The sequence below is a fragment of the Delphinapterus leucas genome, chromosome 18 (genome assembly GCF_059928025.1).
Source record: "Delphinapterus leucas isolate spDelLeu-1000000601 "Yukka" chromosome 18, BTC_Dleu_Yukka2, whole genome shotgun sequence".
Taxonomy (NCBI): domain Eukaryota; kingdom Metazoa; phylum Chordata; class Mammalia; order Artiodactyla; family Monodontidae; genus Delphinapterus; species Delphinapterus leucas.
In genome coordinates this window covers 70,946,858-70,963,439 of record NC_143146.1, presented here as the reverse complement: position 1 = coordinate 70,963,439, position 16,582 = coordinate 70,946,858, and the positions used below count along the sequence as shown (strand labels likewise).

At 42.5% G+C, this 16,582-nt stretch overlaps 2 protein-coding genes across 2 annotated transcripts in view; both read left to right on the top strand.

Moving 5' to 3' along the window:
• The first annotated feature begins 15,404 nt into the window (after positions 1-15,404).
• On the top strand, positions 15,405-15,833 carry LOC149746875 (uncharacterized). The gene is given in 2 exon segments (XM_089899293.1): positions 15,405-15,679; positions 15,681-15,833. Coding segments are annotated over 2 exon segments (318 nt in total). The 5' UTR covers positions 15,405-15,514.
• Positions 15,717-16,582, top strand: part of FRY (FRY microtubule binding protein) — a 426,510-nt gene continuing 425,644 nt past the window's right edge. Inside the window, exon 1 of the mRNA XM_089899275.1 lies at positions 15,717-15,846. The gene's annotated coding sequence lies outside the window, so the exon portion shown is untranslated. The remainder of the gene's footprint in view (positions 15,847-16,582) is intronic.

Genomic DNA, 16,582 nt, shown 5'->3' with positions numbered 1-16,582 from the left:
AAAGTCTCTTCAAGCGAGGTTTCTTTGAATTTTCAGGGGATTTACAATTGGCTAAATCGGTTTCTGTTCTGTGAGCACTTTCCTTCTCCCCTGATCCCCAGCTCTGGGCCTCCTCTAGCCTCAACTGTCTGTACCATGGGCCTCAGTCCTCCCTCGATATGCTGCTGCCACCAACACACTCACAGAGCAGAGGGATACTGGAGGGAGGGCTGTGTTATCCCTCAACTCCGTGTACCATTAACAGACTTACAGTTGAGGGTAATGAAGACAGATTACAGTTCAGTTAAAAATAAAAAAAAAAAGAACACAAAACTTAAATTAAATGTGTTCTAAAAGCTCATTCAGTCATTTCCCTCTCTACATTTAGGCCCACGCTGTCTCCATCTTCTGGGGCTTTTCTGTTACACACACACACACACACACACACACACACACACACACACACCCCTTCTCCCTACCCTGACTGCCAGCCGTTCTATCCCACAAATTCTGTTAATCCCTTCTTCAGAATAGTTTTGTTTTTCACCCCTGCCCCAAACTGACTTTCAAGCCTACCCTTGCTTATTCCAAAATAGGAATCCACATCGTTAAACAACAGGCCTTCTATTTAGGATCTCTGCCCTTTGGCTGCACAAAACAGAAGGAAAAGCTTTGAAATTACAGGCTTTCCTTTCGCATGAACAAATTTTATGAAAGATAGCGTCCCCCTGCAAGTCTTTCTCAAAACAGAAGGAAAACAGTGTGAAAATTCACTTTACGTCTGTCCAGAATAAATCTGCAAGGGTGGGGAATCTCCCCCAACGCCCCACCACAGTTTACCCAACTCAGCACCCCTACACATATATACAAGTGCTAAAAGCCCTGAAATCTAGGTCTATTTAGTATAGGGGCAAATAATTCCGTACACCTTAGTTGATACTGAAGAAACATCTGCATTATGATCCAGTATTAGAATTACTGTCCATAAGGATGATGCCTTAGATGTGCATAGCCTTCCACAGTTTACAAGGAACTTTTATATAGAACACAATCTGTAAAGAAATACGTAAGGAGACGCAAATAATTTTTAGCAGAACTGAAACTAAAATCCAGTTCTCTCGACACAATAAAATTCTTTCCACTCTACCAAGCTGTATCTAAACTTATGTCACCTAGAAAAGATTAGATTAGTATGAGTACTATAGAAAGGATAAGGTGAAAAGAAATCTAAAAGATTTCAGAAGAATTCATTTCAAAGTTTAAGCTTTGGTGGACAAATGGTTGTCTAGAACAGTGCCTAATGCATAGTAGGTGCTCAAGAATTTGTTGAATGAATGAATGAATGAAATGTCTATGTCCCTGGCTGCCTGAAATCACTATTTAGTTATCCAGAATAACCCAAGGGTTTTAGATGTTTGAAATGGTGATATCCAGGATGGAGGGAGATGTGTTTGTATGTATGGAGATATATATATATCTCCAGAAATTCCCCATCTCTATTACTCTCTTCCTTGCCTACATCCTTTGTCTTCAAAGCCACATTAGAAAGTATAGATCATTAATATATAAGAAAACATACCCAGGGGTATAAAAACCATACGTAGAAGAAGACACTGAGATTCAGATAAGATTTTTTCACAACTTTATTACCTACTGAATAGAGTACCCTTTGTGTAATCTTTGGTGAAATCAGACTTTCTTAAAGGAGAGAGCATATGTGACTTCCTTCCTTCTTCCTGGTGCTGAGGGTGAATGTGGCCATGCAGAGCACAGAGGTAAAGTAAAACCCTTGACTTTGATTCACAAGAAGGGGAAAATTTGCTCAGAGAATGGGACGCATCAGAGAACAGACCTCGGTCCCACTCTTGCCCAGTGGCTGAGCAAACAGCAGAGTTTTATTTGGCAGAATTTGCTACAGAGAGTTAAGAGAAGAGAGAAGGGATCCAAAGAGGAAGAGTGAGGGTCGGGTTTTAAACCCCTGTGCAAATAGTGCAGTCAGGTTGAAGCACCCTGGAGAATTTAGAACACTAGCCAAAATGGAATCATTATCTATCTAGCAAAAATGCCAGAATGTTATTAAGTCACCTGCAAAGCATACGAAGGAGAGAAAAGGAGTCTCTTTCTGCGCCAAAAGACAGCAATCCCTGAATAGGTTCGTGGTCTATCACCATGAGAAGCTTAAAGAACACCGCCGAAAAATGAACTTGTATGATTGTATTGAATAAAAAATTTGCTAAAGGATTCCAACATCTTGTGATAAGTGAACGTGAATCAAAAGAAACTCAATGCGATTATGAACCAGCCGATATTGAGGATTCAATTTAAGAGTAAAAAGATTCGGGAAGAGCCCCTAGCCGAGGAGATAACGTCTTCCCTGGGGGTGGATTAAGGAAGTCAAGTATAGCATTCCCCGACTTCCAGAGTGGCTGAATGGCTTCGACCGCCAGATCTCCTCCCCACGTCAATAAACCCCAGCTCACTGCTGGGGCTCAGCAGCCTCACTCCCAGGCCGACAGTGCTGCTGGAAAAGCCACAAACTGGTGATTTGTTTTCTTTTCTTTTTAACAACGTAATTAGTATTGCACAAACTAAACTATGGCAACACTGAAAGAAACATAAATAAAAAAATGAAAATCACCCGTAATCCCCTCACTTTAATATATGATTTTCATTTATTTATTTTCTGTTATGTTAATAGATACGTTTTCCCTCATTGCAAACCCAGCACATATACAATTACATGGTGCTATTTTTCTTTTGCGAGAGTGTAAAATTTTTTCATGTTCCCCAGTTTTCATAATTGTTATTTTTTCTGTATTGAGATTCAGTGATTTTCCATTGAAGTATTAATCCTAATTGATTTAACCACTTCCCTGCTGTGAAGCATTTTGGTTCTTTCCAACTTTGTTCATTCATTCGGAAAGCATGAAGTGTCTTTTATGTGCCAAACACTATACTAAACATTAGAGACGTAAATAGTCCCTGCTCTTGACAAATTCAGGGGAAAAGAGATGTGGTCACTGAAGGGGGGACCTGGAACCAAACTGCCTGGATCCAGAGCTCCCCGTGGCGTTGGTCTTGCATCCGAGCTCACTTCTCCCTCTGCCTAATCTTCTTCCTCCCTCTCCTTTCCACAGGGGTTGATCCCGAGAGTACACCCTAATAAGCCCCCTGAACACTAGGCTGTCTCAGAGTCTGCTTTCTGAATACACCAACCTGTGAAACACCATAAAAGAAAGATGAGCTTTTCAAACCCTTGGGTAGAAATGGAACATAAATCTCACACCAGGGATCAAAAGACCTAGTTCAAGTCCCAGATCAGCCACAGAGAGGCAGTGTGATCTTGAACAAGCCTCTTACTGTCTTGAACCTCAAATGTTTCTAAGAGAAGAATAATTCCTCCCCATCTATCTTACAGGGTTATGGCATGAGGATTTAATAAGATGTGTCTTGGGAAAACGCTGCAGAGTGTAAGATGCTGGGTAATTTGTTATTCAGTAGATTCTGGAGTTGTTCTTTTCTTTGTCTGTTAAGTTCATCCTTCTCAGCATTAAACCATTCAGATTGCTCTAGAAAAATATTTCCCTGGGTTATTCTCATAGGTGGCTGGAACGAACTCTCTAAGGCTCATAAAGAGATTTAAAAGATCAAGAACACTGAGAGAATATCAAAGCACTCTGCATATTTACAACAAACATTTCTACATAAAATATTTTATGACTACACACCCAGATCCCAGGCTACATGAAGCCCTGTAGTCTTGGGTATAAATGAACTAAGACGTAAGAGAGTCTGAGGCAGACACAGGACCAGATATAAAGAAGATTATGTGGCCCCAGTCCTGTTAATGATAGGAAGTTATAGTATAATGATTTTATGGGGAGGGGGGTCTATTGCTAATATTTCAGCCCTTCCTGTCTAGAGAACTTTTTAAGCACGCCTTGGTTCATTTTTCTTTCTGTTGTTGAAATTTCTTCATAATAATTAGGAGTCTCATCAGAGAGGTGGTAGCTCGACTGGAAATCAGAAGAATGATGGACATTTTGATTTTCGGTGGAAGGAAAGACTGGTAATGCAGAGACTGGACATAGTGGGGATGGCAGCTCTTCAGTGCACAGCGTCACTGGGAGCCTCTCCCATTGAGAAGGTGTGACCACCGTGTCACAACTTCTCTTCCTCTGACCACCGTGTCCTATGCCAAGTCGGTAAGACATAGCAGCCAGTGAACCGCAGCCACTGCAAACACTCCGTCTATGTATCCAGCTATCTATCTACCATCTATCTACCTACCTAATCTGTCAATCGTCTATCTATATCTTACTTATCTATCTATGTATCATCTATCTATCATCTCTATCTCTTTTTTGAGAGAGAAAGTCTCAGATTAGTGTAACAATTCACTGACCTGTAAATTGTTAAAAAAGAAAAATTAGGGGGGTTATAATGAGGGTCTTAGCCTCTGTCCACCTTCAGCAACCTTCAGAGATCTTTGATTTCCTCATCTCGATTCAATGAAAAACACAATATTAATTCAAAGTTAAAGCATTTTCCCTTTGCTAAGGGCAGCAATCTTTCTCTTAGTCCTTTTCCAGCACTAATGAGGAGAAAGCAACTCCCATTCAAAAAGCCCACTGTAGAAAGTGGAGCTGCTCTGTCAACACCAGCAAACAAGAGTGAACAAATTATCCTTAATTTTCCCCCCAAAAATTAATAAATAATAGAGAAAGTGGGAGTTCATTTGACAGTAAACAGAATAAGATCCAGGCTAAACAAAGAAAAACAAAAAAAGCAGAGTTGGTTTAAGTGTCTCTTCTCTTCCCCTCTCTGTTTATGTCACTTTTCTCTCTCCCTTAGGGTCTACCAACCTTTGTACAGGTTTTTTCCCCTTGCAATCCCTTGCCCTCCCAAACTCCTCACCCTAATTTGGCTGTCCATGACTCAGTATCTTTATTTACCTCCACTCCCCAACCCAAGGCATGCACTCCTTCCCCACTCATAACCCCATTAGTCAATGGGTCTTATGCCCTCAGGTTTTAAGGGCTAACTAGCTAGTCTGGAGGCTAACATAGATTACAGAAAGAGGCTGGGTAGGGAGGGGCTGCTCCCAGATAACATATGGCAAATACATGTTAATAATAACTTCCTAAAGACAAGTGGCCCATGGGAACCATTTTCCCCATTAGAGATTCCAATGGTGGACATTTCAGACTTGACAGCTAAGGAGGACCAAGCTCCGGCTGGCTGGGGGGAGCGAAGAGAACTGCAGCTGGAATGACCACTTTCACCCCAATCTGAGGAGGTTCCTCCCAGGCCTACTCTCTTGATGTAGAGGCCCTCTACCTGCTAGTTTCCTTCCTTCAAAGTTCTGGGAACGTCGATACCATCTTGCCAAGAGCCTTTTTGACTCCCTGGATTCCCTTCAGTCTGGTAGTATACCTTGGCTTCAGAACAGAGAGGACTGAACTGTCAATGATGATCTCCTCTGATCTGGCAATTCTGAAGCATAAACGTGCCGAAATGAGACAATTAGAGGAGCCGTGCCTTATGCGTGAGGACTATTGTGTATTAACGTGCTGAGTGCCACCCAAAAGATAGGTAGTAGGTACCCAAACCCACTCGCGGTATTCTAACCTGCATGTTTTAAAAAATCGTGAAGCTTTAAAACTCCCCCAACGTATGCAACAGAATCATTCTGCGTTTCCTGAGGTAGTAGCTGTGTGAAGAGTGATATTGCCAAGGGGGTTTGGGGGGGTTGATCAGCGGTGACATTAGACAGCAGTTTCCTGTGAGAAGCACGGCTGCCATTTAGACGAGGCAGGGAAGAGCGGAAACCAAGCAAAGAGGGCTCGAAGGGAGGAGATGACGGGGGACAAGTGGAGAAGCTGTACGGTCAGCAGTAAAGCCCCGCAGACGGATGACGAGCCCAGCAAATGCCTCCTCCTAACACGTACCCGCTGCTCATCTACTGAAGAGTGAAAACCAACATGGCAAACCTTTCCTTTTGTTCTCATGAATTGGCAAATATAAGGCCCATATCACTAATATTGCCCCAAAGTCCTAACTATCCAAAATGACTAAAAACAAGGCATTCACTCATTCAGTGAAATGAATGGCGTGGAAAAATGAGGGATAGGGACGGGGGAGACAGATTTCACCAACTTCCACATATTGCAGAATGATTTTTATGTCTGCCGTCCAGACACACGGATGTAACACATGTATGCAGTTGAAAGAGATATCTTTTCCTCTTAACATATTAGGGTAGCTGTGCTTCACATGATTCATGTACAGGTATAAGATTTAAATCTGGTCAGTTTCGCTTTTTTTTGTTTGTTTGTGGCCTTTTAGCAGCCTCTATTTTCCCCACCCTCCCCACCCCAAGGCAACCACTTTTCTACTCTTTGTTTCTATGAGTTTGACATTTTAAAAAGAAATTTATTTATTTGTGTGTTTGTTTATTTATTTTATTTACTTATTTGTTTATTTCGGAGTCCACATATAAGTGATACCATACGGCATTCGTCTTTCTCTGTTTGGCTTATTTCATGTAGCATAATGCCCTCCAGGTTCATCCATGTTGTCACAAATGGCACCATTTCCTTCTTTGTTGTGTCTGAATAATATTTGATTGTATATACAGATCTTCCTCGACTTACGATAGGGTTATGCCCCATAAACCCATCGTATGTTGAAAATATCATAAATTGAAAATGTATTTAATACCCCTAACCCACGGAACAACATAGCTTAGCCCAGCCTACCTTCAACATGCTCAGAACACAACATTAGCCTACAGTTGGGCAAAATCATCTAACACAAAGCCTATTTTATAGAATAGGTGACAATATAACGAAGTGTTGAATATCTCATGCCATGTATTGGATTCTGTATTGAAAGTGAAAAACAGAATGGTTGTTATGGGTACGGAATGGTTGTAGGTGTATCAGCTGCTCACCCTTGTGAGCCTCTGGTTGACTGGGAGCTGCGGCTCACTGTCGCTGCCCAGAATCACACAAGAGAGTATCATACCACCTATCAGTAGCCCAGGAAAAGATCTAAATTCAAAATTCAAAGTGCAGGGACTTCCCTGGTGGCGCAGTGGTTAAGAATCTGCCTGCCAACGCAGGGGACACGGGTGTGACCCCTGGTCCGGGAAGATCCCACATGCCGCGGAGCAACTAAGCCCATGCGCCACAACTACTGAGCCTGCGCTCTAGAGCCCGTGAGCCACAACTATTGAGCCTGCGCCACAACTACTGAAGCCCACGCACCTAGAGCCCGTGCTCTGCAACAAGAGAAGCCACTGCAATGAGAAGCCCGCGCACCGCAACGAAGAGTAGCCCCTGCTCAACGCAACTAGAGAAAGCCCACGCGCAGCAACGAAGGCCCAACACAGCCAAAAAAAACCATTCAAAGTACAGTTTCTACAGAATGCATATCACTTTTGCACCATCATAAAGTCAAAAAATCGTAATTCAAACCGTCATAAGTTGGGGACCATCTGTACATATACCACACCTTCTTTATCCATTCATGTGTTGATGGACACTTAACGTCGTTTCCATATCTTGGCTATTGTGAATAATGTTGCTATGAACATGAAAGCACAGATATCTCTCTGATATTCTGTTTTCATTTACTCTGGATATATACCCAGAAGTGGGATTGCTGGATCATGTGGTAATTCTATTTTTAGTTTTTTGAGGAACCTCCAAACTGCTTTCCTTAGAGGCTAAACCAATTTCCACTCCCACCAACAGTGCACAAGGGTTCCCTTTTCTCCACATCCTCACCAACACTTGTTATCTCTTGTCTTTTTGATAATAGTCATTGTAACAAGTGTGAGGTAATATCTCATTGTAGTTTTGATTTGCATTTCCCTGATGATTAAGGATGTGAGTACCTTTCCATGTACCTATTGATCATTTATATGTCTTCTTTGGAAAAATGTGTATTCAGTTCCTCTGCCCATTTTTAAATTGAATTGTTTGATTTTTTGCTACTGAGTTGTGTGAGTTCTTAATATATTTTAGATATTAACCCCTTAGCAGTTGTATGAGTTGCAAATATTTTCTTCCATTCTGTAGGTTGTATTTTCTTTCATTTTGTTGATGGTTTCTTTTGCTGTGTAGATGCTTTTTAGTTGGATGTAGTCCCACTTGTTTTTTTTTGTTTTTTTTTTCGCTTTTGGTGTCACATCTTAAAAACATCATTGCTAAGACCAGTGTCAAGGAGCTTACTCCCTATGTTTTTTTGTAGGTCAATTCTGTCAACTTTGGACAATTTTGTTATAATGAAACTTTATTCCTGAAGGGTTTGTTCATTGAGTTGTCACTGTATAAAGAAAACCACATTAAAATGCAAGACTTAGAAAAAAAAAAAACTTAAGTCTTTGCAAGATCAGAGTGCTCCTCACTTTTGCTTAATATCAGATTGTCACAATTAATAATCATTAGCCGCAAGAAAGAAGTAATTTACCTTTTCATGGCGCCTTGACTAAAGATTTCGCTTTCAGAAGGTGGAGGACCAACTGTATGATTTCGGGGGGGATTCAAGGCAATTACGTAACTGTTTATCTTGGTTAGCATAATATTTTGTTGCACTGTTAATTTATACCATCAAATTGTATGACTTTTAGTAATTTTTTTCCCTTAGGGTTTGAGTGATTGTTTTCCAATTAAGGAACAACATTAAAAAAAAAAGAACCTTTGAGAGAAAAATTCAACTGTGTCAGTGTCCCTAATGGATTCTAGAAAATAAACCAGATTGTTGACTTGGTCTTCCTCTCCTAATAACTGACCCAGAAAAGAAGTTTAATTTCTTAGAATGTAAAGTAGGACTATTTCCTTTGATATTTCTATTAATCAGATATCTGAAATCCAAATTTATAATGGGCATATCCATCTGGCATGAAATGGTTTTTAAAATGAAGTACATTATTTCTCTGACCCAACAGCTGTTACTGAATACTATAGAGATGTCTGAGATGGTGTTTGTAAGTACAACTCTAATGGTTTCTGAAATATGATTTAAAAGTCAATATCTAAAAGTATTTTAAATGCATACTTGGGCATTATTCATCCTAGAGGCATGCACATCTCATTTTCTAGAAAAATCAAAGGCATACTTTGTAAAAATGAAAACAACATTTTCAATACTGTCTGTAGGATTTGATTGTGCAGGGCCAACACTTATATTTAACCAACTTGGGGGATGAACTAAATGATGAAAGAATATTAAACTTGAACAGTTTAGACATAGATTTTCTACAGCTAAAACTCTGTGTCTTAGTCATATGGAGCTACCACAACCACTGACAAAGAAATGAATAAAGTAAAAATTAACTATAAGTTTCTTTTATCTTAATATTTCTTTTAAAATATAGGGAAAAGAGCAGTTATATTATTTGTGAGTTCAATATAATTATCCACTGATTATATAATGCTTAATTCATTTTCCTAAGGTGTGTTTGGAGAAACAAGTAACAACAGTATTGTAGGGATTACATCAATGAAGAGCAATCACTAAATAATAAAGCAACAACATTTATAACAAATATAATATTTTTGTTAGGGTTTTAAAGTCCCTAGGAATGTTTGAATATTGAAAGAGCAAATAGATATAAATATATTTCGCTTTAGATGAGGTTTGCAATTTTTCTTTCCATGATTAATTTTAGGGAAATTAAGACACATTTTTTATGGAAAAAAAGTTTACTCTGTAATTACATATTACTTCAAGATTTTAAAATTCATGCTCTGATATATAAATAGATTATAATCAAACTAATTAATACTACATTAATCTGGTTCATAACATCATATTACAGCTGATTCAACACTCATTACAGTTCATCTTTATTTTCTAGTTGAATTTAAAAATGATTTTTTTTCTGAGCAAAGAGAGGTATTAAGAATTTCATTTTTATTTCTAATAATTAATTGTTCAACATTTCTAAATTCATCAAAATTATATATTTTGTTGATTCTTTGCCACTTCAAAGTCTATAACTTGGGTAAATTTTCAGCACATGCCTGAAAATTACACATTTGCAATTCATTGTGCTTTTAGTCAGCAGTGATTAGTGAACTCAAATTGGAACTTTAACTATAGAATACTTAGAGCATCTTCAGACCGTGGCAGGTACTGTTTTGAAAAGATAATTGTAGAAATACATCTGTTAGAAACATATAGTCTTGGGGGAAAAATTAATGAAATACATAAATATTTCACAAGAAATTCACAAGGTTTGATATCTGTAAGCAAACTCGATGATGCCACCCCCGAACCATACCTGGCCCACGGAGTGGCAGAGAATGGGCTGTGTGCAAGAGAGAGCCTGAGAACAATTCAGATGGTGCTGAAAAAAACCTGGGTGCACGTATGTACAACCTTTCAACCTCCACATCCCAGCTCAGGTGGGAATCTCCCTCCCCTTGTCCATGCACATCCCTCAAGCTGCAATTTACCCTTCTGTCTTCAAGGTGGCTGTGAGTTTAGTTTAACCCGATTTCACTTCAATAAATTGTTAAGGGAGACGAATGCTATTGGAGCTTTTCACACTCCGCACACGGGTAGAGCTGGAACTGCCCTGATTTTCACTTCTCCAAGGCCCTTGCTGCTGGCCAACCTCCATATAAGCCCCCCAGGCTTCCTAGTACACAAGCATCCATCTGAATTTTGAATCATGCTGAGGGCTGTGGGTGCAGAGTACAAGGCCTCAGGAACCAACGTAAAGCTGAAAACATTGTAGTTGCTACTTGTATAGAATATAACATATACATGGTTCTTCCAGTAGCCACGTGTCTTTTAACCTGATAAAAGCACAGAAGTGCTAGCTGGAAATGAGAACCGAATCTGCAAAACTAGCTTAGATCATTCAAATCTGCCTGACTCCAAACCAGTCCTGGGACAGCCCTGCATCTATTCCACCCACCACCAACGTTGGAGCTCCTCTAGTTTCATTTCATAACTAGAATGGCATCCTTCAAAAGAAGTAAAGTAATTGTTATCATGTTAAGTGGTCAAGACAACCTGGCAATAGGAGTTTTTAAAAGTAATCAAAAAGAGAGAGTTAAGAAATACAAAAGGATAATTTGAGTTCATTTTTGAGAGAAGTTTAGCTACATCAAAAAAATGCTTCAAGTCAATTATTTAAAAGATAGAAATGATTTCAGTGTCAGTCTCCTTTAAACACGTGCATCTGTTGGGTTTTGTTTTATTTTATTATCGTTTGAAGGTAAGTAGAACTGCAGACATCAGCTTCTCTGAATAATCACTATGAAATCTTCCAAAAGAAAGGCAAGGGCTATAACCCTTGTCTAAATTTTTGGATGTCTTCCCAGTTAAATGTCAAAACAGTAGCTTCCTTTGGGATAACTATTCTTCTTTATTGTACTGAAGAGCCTTTTAAGTGGTTTACTCTGAATAATTGCATAGCATGCTTGACTTTACTTTCACATAATATGAAAATTTTTATTTTCTCATTCTCTAGGGAACAGCCAAGTTACTTCAAGCCTGTTTCTTTTCTCTCTTAAATACAAAGCTATTTTTCTGGAAGTGGAGGTGGGGGACCCGTAATATGCAAAGGCAGAGAACGTATAATCAGTGTAGATGAACAGAAACGTGTATCCCCTCCACACTTCATCCACACCCAGTCAGCTTGCTTTCTTCTGAAACCATATACATATTCACACCCCGGGATTTTCCAGGTGCTGTTTACTCCTGCTCTGCCCTCCCCCCTCATTCTCAGACTACTGTTCCTCACTTATCTTTCACTGTCAGCTCAAAATCCATCTCCATCATGGATGCCTTTTCCCCTGATCATCCAGACAGGATGATGTGTTCTTTTCTCAGCTAGGGAATGGGTCCCCACTGTTAACTTTTTAGAGTATACAATTTTAGCATTAGTTTTGATTAAAAAAAAAAAAAACTTCACAATTTTCACATTTACACTACTTACAAAATTGTTCTTTTTCATGGGGCTACCAACGTTTGCAGTCACTGTCTGCTTGTATCCTTCCTATCCTGAAATTTTGTCATAAGGTACGTTGATTCTCCTAGAACGGCAAGGGACCCCAGGCTAGCTGACCGGAAACACCAGGATCTGGCAGATGGCTCAGCAGGGGAACGTTCTGGCTCCTCCTCTCTACCTTTGATTGTCTTTTCATCTATAGAAGCAGGTCCCGTAAATATCCCAAGGGGCATTAGCTGTTCACTGTCCGAATAGCTCTCTGCCAAGTGACCTGGAAAGGAGGAAGCCTGCTTGAGAAGGCTGTGGAGCCATGGCTGGGGGCAGTGGACGGCTGACAGCGGCTGAACCCCTCCAATGACACCACTTCCCTCTTCCCGAGGACTGCTTCCCACACGCTGTTATGTGTGGTCCAATTAAGTTGGTCCTTCCGCACAAATCATTTTTTTCCTAAATATATTAGGAAAACCGTCATGTTCATCTGCTTTTACTTTGATCAGTAAAGAATACTTATTTAGGGATCGATCTGGCTGGGGCTGACGATATTTGATAACACTCACAAAGTAGCTTGCTTATTTTCATTACCTCATTTCTTCCAGTACATCATAACTCCTCGGGGAGGGACAACATTTGCTCCTGCAGGAGGAATGGCTCCAGCCTTCTCATTGGTTCTCCCCTGCCTAAGGACTCCAGGGAGATCAGCACTCCCCCATTCTTCTGGATTCCCTAGATTTTTGCACAGAAATTTATGGAAAAGAGAATTGTAATGCTGCAGTGTTAATTAGATATTACAATCTTGTGAAGGATAAAAATGAGACGAAAAGGATGACCTGAAAAAGAAAAGAAGCAAGGAAGGGTTAGGAAAGATTTCGAAGATCTTTAAAACTACTAGGAAATTATCTCCTCAGAGTGAAAACATTTCTATAATAAGTATTAAAATTATTCTGCTGTCAAGTACTTAGCTTAATTACTGTTAAAATATTAAAATTGTGCTTCCGTAGATTGAGACTAACTTTTAAATTTCAGGCATTTAGATTTAGGGTTCAACTCACAGCTTATTAAAGCGTGGGATGTGATTCTCTAATGTTCTTACAACTATGTCCCAAAACTCCAGAGTGTACACACTATATGGGCCAATTAATTTCCAGACTTCATAATGTATGTCAGCACTATAAACAATTAGTAACAACAACAAAAAGATGATACCCTTTTTGATGGTAAATCATACTGAACATTTAACAGACATTCACTGAGGGCCTATTGGGTCCCAGGCACTCTCAGTACCTGGATGGAGATGGGGAAGGGGATGAGGAAGTGGACAGGGTAAGGATAGATGGGGGATGCAGGTGGGGGGGAGGGGAAATAAGGAAATTAACAAAGCACAGTACCCACTTTCAAAGGTGTTCATGATCCCACGAGAGTTGAGAGAAAAGGTGGAGGAAAAGAAAAATGCTGTTGGGGACTTCCCTCGTGGTGCAGTGGTTAAGGATCCACCTGCCGATGCAGGGGACACGGGTTCGAGCCCTGGTCCGGGAAGATCCCACATGCTGTGGAGCAACTAAGCCCGTGCGCCACAACTAATGAGCCTGCGTTCTAGAGCCCGCGAGCCACAGCTACTGAGCCCACGTGCCACAACTACTGAAGCCCGCACGCCTACAGTCCGTGCTCTGCAAGAAGAGAAGCCACTGCAGTAAGCCCGCACACCGCAACAAAGAGTAGCCCCTGCTCGGCACAACTAAAGAAAGACCACGCGCAGCAATGAGGACCCAACACAGCCAAAAATAAATAAATACATAAAATTAAAAAAAAAAGTTTTCCTAGAGCCAGGACATGAGTTTTGTCTCAGCTCCATCAGTTAGAAACCATACAGCCTTAAGTGCTTCCCCTCACCTCTCCACTTTCAGGAGAGAATGCAAGAAAGCCCTTCGTGTACTAAAAAGGTAGAAACAAAGGCCGGCTAATGATACTACTATGCCCCTCAGAGACGGTGAAACTGGGCTTAGATTAAGACCACCAAAATCACACACTACAGGAGGGATAAGAAAGACCCAGAGGAATTCAAATGTTCACTTCCTGATTGGGCTGCCCCTCTTGAACTGAGCTCTAATCCACGGCGATACTTTGTCCTGTGAGTAACTGTCCAGCTTCACTTCCTGCCACACCTCCCAGACAGGGCCACATCAGACATTGCTAAAAGACAGCACAACACCAGCCCCTCCACACCTGTGCCAAGGTCCTGCCTTAGGTCTCAGTACCCTAAACCTGGCACTGTCTTACCTCCTTGGAGTAACACCTTATTGTATTATAACGACTGTCCCCTTAACAGTCTGGCAACTTCTTGAAGACAGAGATCATGTATTATCAATCTGTGTACCCCTGTCAGAGCACCTGATAAAGATACATGGTTTATTGAATGAGTGGATGGGTGCATGCATATAAGCCATTTCTGCCCACAAAGAACAGAATTGTGACGTACTCCAACTATGTGCCTATGTGTGTCTCCCTAAAGCACTATAACTCTCAATATGGTTTTATAACAGCTTTACTGAGATGTAATTCACATACAGGTATCCTCAGTTTTTTTCAAAAGTTTGCCATATACCACTTTGCTTTTACGACAAACCTACATTAGTAACCATTTGCGCTAACTGAAGGAAATCCAAAGAGGGTTTTGTGTAAAACCCTCTTTGTGCTTTTATGTAAAAGGCAAAAAGCAAACGTAGTATTTGTCATTTGATTTGCAACAAGCTCTTATGGAGGCAGCGCCAACCTGGGCAAGGAGAGTGGCCCTGCCAAGGTCCTCCTCCGGGAACTACACTCAGCATCGCGGCATCCATCTGCCGTAGTTTTGAGCTGTGTCTGTGAGCATCTGTGCTTTATCTCCATTTATTTTGTGTATGCGTTAGCAAGATGTGCCCCAAGGTCATTGATTCTGTGCTTTATGCCGTTTTGGTTTATGAAAGGCTTCATAGGAACACTCTACTTTGGGTAGCAGGGAAAACCTGTACCACAATTTCACTTAAGGTGTACAATGCAGTGGCTTTTAGTATATTCAGAATTGTGCATCCATCACCGCTAACAAATTGAGGAACAGTCTCATCACCCCCAAAGAAACCCCAACCTATTAGCAGTCACTCCCCATCCCCCCTTCCCCGCCCCCTAGCAACCACTAATCTACTGTCTCTATGGATTCTTAATTTCTTGTTACACTGTGTACATAGCTCAGTTATTAGAACGCATCTCTGCGTGACTGAGAAATAAAAGCTGAAGCAGCTTCGATTTAATACAGAAGTACAAAATCAATCTCCTTGCTCTGTGACCTTGGGTAAGTTGTTGAACTGGATTTAATCTCCACATAAAATGAAGTTTGGACGGTGTGTGAGGGCACCCTCAGGTTAAAAAAAAAAAAAAGCAGAAACAAAACAAAAAAACCCTCTGTCTATAATTCCGAGACTCCACCCTAGGTAGTCTTTTCTGGGCGCCCAGCCCGGGACCCCACCCTTCGCTGCGCCCCTGGAAGGAACCGGCTGCCGCGCGCGCCCCCAGCGCGGGAGGGGCGCGGCGATGGGGGCGGAGCCAGCGACTCCGCAGCCAATCCGGGCGGCGGCGCGTCCCGGGGGCCGCGGCTCGCCCGGCGCGCAGGGGGCGGGGCTCCGCTTGACAGTGGCGGTCGCCGGGCAGCTGAGTCGGGGCGCAGCGAGCGCAGCGCGGCGCAGGGAGCTCGAGCGGCGCAGGCGGCGGCGGCGGCGGCGGCGGCGGCGGCGGCGGGTCCCAGCCTGCTCCGGCTCTTGGCGCAAAGGAGTAGCCTCCCGCGGCGGCGGCGGCGGCGGCGGCGGCGGCGTTCGGGCGATGCTGCGGGTCTCCTTGGGTGTCGGTGTCCTGACCTCTTCCTAAAGGTACTCGGCTGGGCTCGCCCCGTCGCCTCGGGCGTCGCAGCGCCGGGAAGTGGCTTTGCAAAGCCCAGGGCTACAGCGGGCGGGCGGTGGGCTGAGGCGCGGGCTGGGCGGGGCTGGGCGGGGCTGCGCTGTCTGGGCCGCTTTCCCTGCGAGGAAGAGGGTGGCGGCTGAGGGAAGCGGGCTGGAGGAGGAGGGCTGTCTCCGGGCAGCAGCTGGTGGCTTTGCCATCCTCCATCCTCCTGCCCCCATGTGGTTTGAAAGAGGTTTTGTTCCAGGAGAAAGTTTGATGCTGAGACGAGAGGAGCCGGACTCGGGGGTCCCTGAGGCGCGCCCCATTAGAGAGAGACAGGTCACCCTGGCCAGGGACGCCCGTGACCTGAATGTAGGCTTGCAGGAACGCAGGCCACTTTTTGGCCCGAGCAGCATTCCTGACACAGGCTCTTCCCTGAGGACATTCCTCTGCGGGAATTCCCCTGGGGGAGGGGACTTTCCGGAGACTGGGCACTCTGAGCGCCCGTACTGTGGCTTTTGCCGTAGGTAGTTGTCTCCCTTACCTTCTAATTAAAGGTCCCTAAACAATGTGTCCAAGGTACCGATGATTCTTCTGTCAAATCTTGAATATTTTCTTAATGCTACATGTTTTCCCAGAGTGCTGGGGTGGAGCACGTGAAAGAGAGTAGCAGTTGTGGCCCAGCTCTTAGGGTGAGAGGTGGGAAGAAAGAATACAGAACCCACG